The sequence below is a fragment of the Aphelocoma coerulescens genome, chromosome 4, assembly GCF_041296385.1.
Source record: "Aphelocoma coerulescens isolate FSJ_1873_10779 chromosome 4, UR_Acoe_1.0, whole genome shotgun sequence".
Taxonomy (NCBI): Eukaryota; Metazoa; Chordata; class Aves; order Passeriformes; family Corvidae; genus Aphelocoma; species Aphelocoma coerulescens.
Window position 1 is genome coordinate 79,013,028 of NC_091017.1, and position 8,626 is coordinate 79,021,653.

General features: G+C 64.1%; 1 protein-coding gene across 1 annotated transcript; it reads right to left on the reverse strand.

Annotated features, from left to right (window-relative positions):
- Positions 1 to 5,647: 5,647 nt before the first annotated feature.
- On the reverse strand, positions 5,648 to 8,110 carry EGR4 (early growth response 4). The gene is given in 5 exon segments (XM_069012293.1): positions 5,648 to 7,132; positions 7,437 to 7,491; positions 7,494 to 7,889; positions 7,891 to 7,992; positions 7,994 to 8,110. Coding segments are annotated over 5 exon segments (2,001 nt in total). The 3' UTR covers positions 5,648 to 5,801.
- Positions 8,111 to 8,626: the final 516 nt, after the last annotated feature.

The following is an 8,626-nucleotide window of genomic DNA, read 5'->3' on the forward strand; positions in this document are numbered from 1 at the left end:
CGAACCCTTGGGAAGATCCATAACGGCTGGGAACGTCTCCCACCCCTTGAGAAGGTCTCCCACCCCCTGGGAAGGTTCACAGCCATTTGGGGGGAACACAGCCATCAGGAAGGTGCACAACCCATGGGAATCTCTCTCCATACACCCCGAGCCTGTCTCATAGGAGGTGGCAGAGGTGGCCCTTGTGCTCTCTTGCCCAATCACCACCCAACGAGCCCCTGCAGTGTCAGGGGTCTCCGAGGCCCAGGATCATCCCTGTGTCCGACACCAGGAGCAGGTGCTGGGATCCACCTTCTCCAAGCAAAGGGTGACCCATTCCTGCTGGATCAGCCCATGCAGCCTTGGAATGGGATTCACCCCCAAGAGCTCTCATCCATCCCTGGGCCCCCCATGCTGTCCGATGCAGGGGACATGGTGGCCTCTCCTGCCAGGGCAGGTGAGGGTCCCCGTGGGACCTGGGTCATCCCCCCCTCACAAAATCCTCCACAACACCAGTGTGGGAAACCCCACCCTTATGAAATGGGATAAGCCAGGGAAAATCCAGCCTGGGAGGCTGCCACGGTCCCCTCCAGCCTGGGGGGGCACGAACACACCTCAGGGCACAGTATTTTTGTTTTTCATTCATTTTTCATTCCAAAATGAAAACTGCAATTCTTTCACCCCAGAACACCGAGGGCACCCATGGGTGGGAGTATCTCTTCCTCATCCCCCTGCAATATCCCACAAACGGCCCTTCCCACCACCCTCGGAGCCCTCCTGCATCCCATAACCACCAGCTGGTGAGCACGGAACTGCCACGGAACCTCCACCCATCCCTGCTGGTCCCCAGGGCAGCATCCCTGGTGGCTCACCATCCCCTCGGAGGGACAACCAGGCCACGAGGCTGGGAAACCATTTTTTAAGGGAAAAATCAGCAAAGGCAAGAAATCCACGCAAGAAATCGAAGTGAGATGAGCCAGGAGGGTCCGTGACCTGCCCGGCTGTGTCTGGGGTCGTTACCAAACACACCCTCGCACATTAACCCCACCTGGGCGACCACCGGCTCGGCCCGGCCGAAACCCGAACCCCGGCGAGCACAAAGCACGTCCGGCAACTTCGGCCGCTGCCGGGGGGATGAGAAAGCGCTTTTCCAGCGCAGGGATCGGGAATCGTGCCGTGGTGCCTCAGGCCTGGATCCCTGCCCGCGTCTCCCGGGGCACCCGAGCAGCCTCAGCCCCAATTCCCCGGCCAAAATCCAAGGCAGGATCCGGCCCAGGTGGATCGGGAAGCACACAGAGCCCGCTCTCGTCCTGGGCAGGTCCTACCCCGGCCGCAAAACCTCTCCTCCCTCCCATCTCCACGGCAACAGCCGGGATTTGAGGGAATTGTTCGCGGAGTCATTACTACGGCGGCCACGCTAATAAAACCCACAGGCATCCGGAGCCGGGAACCGCTCCCGACCGCCGGGATTGCAGCATCCCCGGGCCGCTCCAGCGCCGCTACCTGCGATTCATCATGGAGCCTTTCTTCGCATTGTTTAACGCTTTTCCTGCCCACCCACCTCCCCAAAAATATTACCAGCAGGCAGCTCCCCTGCCTAGTGGAAGAGAGAAGAGGGGGATGGAGAAGAGAGGTGGTGGGGGATGCTGCCGGGGTGGAGGGTGCTGCCCGCGCCGCTGGTCCCCATCCTTCCCCGGCGTTCCAGCGGGGTGGGAAGGAGCGGGGTGGGAGCACCGCGGTGGGCGAGGACGGCTGGGGCTGAGGCTCAGGGGGCTCGGGGGAGGTGGGCATGGAAATCCGGATGCATTTTTTGCCGCCCAGCCCCCGGAACAGGGAGCGGCGGGTCCGTCCTCGCATCCTGGCAGCGGCTTTGTCCCCACTGCGTCCCCCTGCTCCCGGGGGCCCTGAGTGAGGAGCATCCTCGGGAGAAGCCACCACCTCCCAGGGCACCATCCCCTCTCCATCCCATCCCCTGTCGCCCCATACCTGCTTCTCGCCGCCGACCTCCCGCGCTGGGCTCCTCCGGCGAGGGCAGCATCTCTCCCGCTCGCCCGCGGGCCACCCCCGAGCCGGGGGGTGCGGGGTGGGGGCCGGAGCCCGCACAGCCGCTCCGCCGCACAAAGGAGGAGGCTGCCGAGCGGCTCAGGGCTGCGCCGGGGCGGGGGGATGCGGGGCACGGGGGATGCGGGCGCAGGGATGCGGGGCAGGAGGGATGCAGCCCGCGGGAAGCACCCGGCTCCCTGCGGCCAGCACCTCCATGCCAGGCAGGCCCTGGGGAAGGAGGGAGGGAGGGTGGTGGCTGCGGGGTGGGGGGAGGAGGAGGAGGCGGAGGAGGAGGAGGAAGGAAGGAAGCAGAGGCTGAAGGCCCCGGCGGGGTGCGGGGAGGGTGGAGGTTCTGGGCACCCTGGGGATGGCGGGTCCCGGGGGCGCGGGGGGCTCAGCGGGGGCTCAGCATGGCGGGGAGGGAGGGACGGAGGGATGCAGGGATGGAGAAAGGCGGAGGGCGAGCGCCGGCAGCCGCCTCCTCCCCTGCAGCCGGAGCCGGGGCTGTCTCGCTGCCGGTTCTCCCGCACAGCTCCCTCTGCCTGTCTCCCCACGAACACGGCGGCCCGGCTGCCATGGCACCCCCGGCCCCCCTGACCCCAGACCCCCCTGTCCCCACCGCTGAAGCCCCTGCCCCTGGCAGCTCCTGGCCGGGGTCACCCGGAGCATCCTCCCCGGGGGATGCAGTGCCGGGTGCGCGGCCGAGCCTGCGCTGCTCCTGCCCCAGCCCGAGCCGGACACACGGGTGCCAGGACATGGGCTTGGTCCCAGGACAGTCCCTGATCATTCTGTCTTCATCCCTGGCTTGATCCTAATTGAGTTCCCGAGTATTCTGCCTTGGTCCTGATCCAGTCCCCGAGCACCCTGCCTTGGTCCTTGGCTTGGTCCTGAGCTGGTACCTGATCATCCTGGCTTAATCCCAGGCTTGATCCTGATCCAGTTCTGAGTACCCTGGCTTGATTCCCATCTTGGTCCTGCTCTGGTCCCTGAATGCCCTGGTTCGGTCCCCAGCTGGTCCCCAAGGCCCCTGATTTGGTCCCAACCCAGGCACCGATTACCCTGGGTCGGTTCCCAGCTTGGTCTTGGTCTGGTCCATGGCTGCCCTGGTTAATCCCTGTCCTGGTCCTGACTGAGTCCCTGAGAATCCTGTTTTGGGCTCTGGCTTGGTCCCAGATGGTCCCTGGGCCCTCCTGTTTAATCCTGGGCTCAATCCTGATCCAGTTCCCGAGCCCCGTGCCAGAGGCATCTGGCACAGCCATGTTTCCTCTCGGGTGGGCACGGGAGGGTGGCAGCGCTGGGCCCAGGGTGCCGCTGGCACAGGGTCAGGCGGGGGTCCCCATCCCCTGGGACTCGGGCTGCCACTGCTCCTGCCCTCCTGCACGTGTGCCTAGTCCCACCCCAGTCAGGAGCAGCTGTCCCAGAGGCTGTGGGGTGGCTGTGGGGTCTGTCCCATCCCTCCCACCTCCCTGGCAGCGCTGGGTGGAGGAGCAGAGAGCCAAGGCTGGAGCGGTGCCTCTGCAGAGCTTCCAGCCTCAGCATCAATTATTGATGACTTCCCGAGGGGTATTAATCAAGTCCTCCTGCATCATTCATGGCCAGCGGTGCAGGGAGCATGGCTCTGCTGCCCAGGGGATCTGACATCCCCCGGAGAGGGGCCCTAACCCAGCCCCTTCCCAGAGGAAACCTGAGGTCCTTGTTGGTGTCTCCCCAGAAAAGGTTTTTCCGGTTGTCATCTGCACCCCTTGCAGTGGTCCTGGCTCAGGATTAGGCTCCCACACCCTGGGAGGGTTCACCCGAGGGTCACGAGCACCCTTGGGCGCTATCGGGGTGTGAGATTATAGGGACACATCTGAGGGCAAATTTGGGATTTCCGCCTCAGCCAGGTTTCCTTCTGGCCCCTTCCCACATCCCATCTTTACTGTCATCCCCCCATCCCCTGCCCAGCTTCCCAGCCCAACTCCACAGGGTCTCCAACCCCATGCAAGCTCAGATTCTGCTGGGATACCTGGGACACTGGATTCTGCTGGGATTACTGGTGTTTAGCCCCAGAATGCTCCAGCCCACATGCTGACAAAGGGCTGAGGGGCATGGGGGAGTAAGACGGGGCTACCTCTCTCTCCTTCACATGGGGGACATGGCTGGGGGGCAGATCCCCCCTCTCCAGGGCTGCTGGAGGGGACAAAATCCATCAGAAAACGAAAGAGCAGATTACAGCCGTGTCCCTTCCCTGGATCAGTTTTCCCCTCTGCAAGGAAAGGACCATCACCCCTCAATCACCTGAGCATCGGTGACAAAGGGGCCCTGCCCCCGCTGCCTCCATTCCCACAGGCACCTTCTCCTGATTAACGGAGACCAAAGCTCGGCACGCCCCATCTGAGCACCTCCCTCAGGAAGGATGAGATTTTGGGATTTCGTGATGGTAACTGATTTTTAACCAGCAGGGGAGGGAGGTTCTTCCATGGGAGGCACATTCCTGGCTGCAGCAGCATCTCCTGTGCCACCCGGCCCCCGGCCATTCCCGGGAGAGGGGAACCAGCATCCCTCCACCATCTAAGATTCCAAAAGGCAGGGAGCAAACCGCCCCCCCCCTTGTGCAGGAGTCCCCTTGTGCAGGAGTCCCCATCCTGCCTGCCTGATGCTGCCTGGATCTCTCCAGCCCTGGGGCTGAGCCAGGTGGGAAATGGGGAATGGGGATGCCTCTGATCCCATTTCCTGAGGGTTTAGCCGAGGGTGTGTGGGACGTCCACACCCCACTGGGGACCAGGAGCCCAGGCTGGGGGCTTTGGGCTGGGCTTTGGGGTCCCCATGGGAGAGGGGCAGATTCCTCCAGGACTCAGCCCCATCGGAACAGACCCGGAGCCACGTCCTGTGTTTGGAGGGAGACACAGCAGCAAGGAGCAGGGATCCCTGCTCTGCCCCAGGACAAAACCCTTCTCCTGGGATGAGCCCCACCTGGGATTTGGGACTGCTCAGGAGGTGTCACCAACCACCCCGCTGCACTGACGGATTTTTTTCTCCCTGTTTATTATGGAAGCACCTTTTTTCCCCAAAATGCAGCAGCAGAGGTCGAAAACCCAATAGAAATACAGGATGGAAAGGCAGAGAGCAACCTCAGCGAGGGCTTGGATCAGCTCAAATCTTTAATTAGAAAAATAGACACAAATTTGAAATATTCCTGATAGAGGCCTTTTCTTCTTACAAACCGAATGATAATAATATAATAATATAATGATAATAATAATAATAATAATAATAATAATAATAATAATATTGAAACCACCTTTCCCAAAGGCCTGTTAGCACCGTTTGCCAGAGCCCGGTGGCGTCTCTCTCCCTGGGGAGAAAGGACCGGAGCAGTCGCAGCCCCAACCGTGCCGGCCGGAAAATCTCCAGCCAGGAACATCCTGCGAAGTGCTGGCTTGGGAAATCACAGCCCGGGCGCTACGAACGTAGAGTGTCCAAAAAACCCACCTCGGTGGTGATTGCTGTCTGTACACGGGTTTTCCTTTCCCCTCCTTGGAACAGGAGCTGTAAAATGGCTCAGTCCCTGCGCTTCGGAGATGGCTCCGGGCGGCCGGGGCTGCCACATCCCATCCCCGCAGGGAGCGGTCCGGCCCCGCGGCATCGCCTCGCCTCCCGCGGGCCCCTCTGGTGCCCGGCACGGCTCCGCCGCCGCCTCTCCTCCAGGGCCACCCAGGAGGGAATTCCCACCCCGGCTCTCCCGTGAGACGCTCGGGGGACCTCGGGAAACGCCGCCTGCCAGCGCTCAGGTTGGCGGCTCAGAGTGTCCCGAAGGAGAGCCCCACGGAGAAGAACCCCAAGCCCTTGAGCTTCTCCTCGGTCCGCGCTTTCTGCTTGAGGTGCACCTTGCTGTGGCGCTTCTTCTCGTCGCTGCGGGCGAAGCGGCGGCCGCAGGTGTCGCAGGAGAAGGGCTTCTCGCCCGTGTGCGTGCGGATGTGGGTGGTGAGGTGGTCACTGCGGCTGAAGTTGCGCAGGCAGATGCGGCACTGGAAGGGCTTGTGGCCCGTGTGGATGCGCAGGTGCCGGTTGAGCTCGTCGGAGCGGGCGAAGCTGCGGATGCAGTTCTCCACCGGGCAGGCGAACGCCTTCTCGTGGGGCTTGGGGCAGAAGCACTTGGAGGAGCACTTGCTCCGGCGCGTCTTCTTCTTGGGCTCGGTCAGGGCGGGAGGGTTGGCAGGCAGCAGGGAGGGGAGCGAGGAGGATGCGGGGTGGCCCAGAAAGTCTGTGGGGGGGACAGAAGGAGAGGGGTGAGGATGGAGGAGCTCGGCAGAGCTCATCAGGCCCGGCAGGACCTCGGGCTGGGCCAAGGAGGCGTCGAAGTCCGGCATTAATGGCGCGGGGATGTTGTGGATCTTGGTGTCGGCGAAGTCCCCGCGGGCTGGGAAGTTTTCTGGCTCGCAGCCGAAGCCCAGATGGGTTCCAAAGCAGGCAGCGTCCTCTGCCAGGCTGCCGAGCTCCGACTGGCAGCTGATGGACAAGATGCTCTCCATCTTGGAGCCCAGCGGGTGGAACAGCCCCTGGCCGCTCTCTGCGGCCGGGAAGCCTTCGGGAGAGTGGAAGCCAGCGGGCAAGTAGGCCTGGTGCTGCTGGGAGATGGGCTCCCACTGGGCACAGGAGGCTTTGAACTTGTCCAGGGGTGGGGAGCCAGAGGACAGCTTGATGTCCTGCTTGGTGTCCAGGAGCTTGGGCTGGAAGAAGCACTGGGAGGAGTTTCCCAGGGCGGGCTGTGCCTGCAGGGGCTGAGCCCCCTCGGCCGCGGGGAAGGCGCCGTAGCCCTGCTCTGGGAACGGGGCCGGGCTGGATCCGCTCATCTCGGGCTGGCAGGACGAGTACAGGTCCAGCTGGCTCTGAGCCACCTCGGGACAGGGGTAAAGAGCATCCAGGTGCCTCTGGTGGCTCTCAGAAGAGGCGAAGGGGGAGATGCCCAGGATCCCCGACATCAGGTTGAAGAGGGACTCCTGGTCCTGGGGGTGCTCCGGTACCGCCTTGATGAAGAAGCTGCCGGTGTAGCTGAGGGAAGGGGAGGGCTGGCTGCCCAGCAAGGAGTAATCCACGGCCCCGCCGCTGCCGGGGGCACCCAGCAGCTCACCTGGAAACAGAGGAGACGGTGGTGAGGGGGCCGGAGGGATGCGGGGCTGGGGGCGGGATGCAGGCAGCAGCGGGAGGCTGTTGCGTCACTGCGAGGTCTCCGTCCCTGGAACCGCACCTGGGAGCCCTGGGATTCACCCCCTCCCCCAGCAGGACCCTCAGGACCCCCACCCTGAGCTAGCGGGGGACTGTTGAACCCCCAGCCCGGGGCTGAGGGCAGAGGAGGGGAAGGTTCCCGATTCCTGGATGCAGCGATCGCTCCCAGTGGGGTCCCTCATCCCTGCCCGGCTCCCGCCCGCCCTTACCTCCAAGGAAATCGGCCTCTGCCAGAAGTTGCTGCTCAGGCTGCCCCAAGCCCTGCCCTGCAGGTCTCCGGTTTTCATCTCGCAGCTCTCCTCGTACTTGGAGTAAAGCGGATCCGGGCAGGAGAAATCCATAACGTTGAGCATCTTCCCTGGAGACGCGGCCTGAGCGGGGCGGGCGGGCTGGGACGAGCCAGGAATGCTCAGGGAGAGCCGGAAGGCGCTCGGGGAGAGCCGCGGAATGCCCGGGGAGAGCCGGCGGATGCTTAGGGGCGAGGCGGGAGATGCTGCAGGCGAGCCCGGGGATGCTCGGGGCGAGGCGGGCGATGCTCTGGGCGAGCCCGGGACGCTCGGGATGAGCTGGGAATGGTGCCCGGACCGATCCGAGGGATGCTCGGGGATGAGCCGGGGGACGCTCGGGGTGCCCGGACCGATCCGAGGGACGCTCGGGGCAGGTGCCAGGGACCCTGCAGGTGACGCTCCGGGGTGCTCGGGGCAGTGCGGGGGGTGCTGGGGCGGGGGGCCCGGGCGCTCCGGGGGCGGGCGGGGGCAGGGCCGGGGCGGGGGGGGCAGGCAGGGCCCGGCGGCGGCGCAGCCCGAGCGGACACCCGGAGCTCCCTCCCCGCCGCCCCCTTTATAGCGGGAGCGGGGCTGCTCCGACCTTCCGCCGCAGCCATTTCTGGAGTCCCCAGTGAGGCTGCCGTGACGTAAATGCCCATATATGGACTCAGGATGTAGGCTAGGGAGTCCCAATAAGGAAATCTCTCCCGTGACGCGATGCCCCTTCTCTCCCCCTTCCCTCCTCCCCTCCCCCTTTTCTCTCCCTCTGTTTTTCGTTTCCCCCCCCCTTCCTTCTCTCTTTTTAACTAATAATCGCTATATTTTTAACAAATCTCTGCTGCTCTGTGTGCGTGTGTGCCCAGCATCCCCTCCCGCAGCCCGGCCCCGCACGGGTGTGCCCACGCGTGTGCAAGACCCGGGTGTGCAGGGACGAGCCTGCGCTCGCAGCCTTTGCTTTCCCCCAGGGTCGTTCGGCCCCTGCGGCTCCCACGGTTTTTGGGAGGCTGCCGGGCATCCCCGTGGCTCCGGCCCCTGCTCCGCAGCCTTGGCTCCTGTCCCACCGTGGGCCGCTCTACCCCCACATTTGCATCTCCCCAGGCTCTCCTTCGCCCCGTGCTATTTTTTTCCCCGTG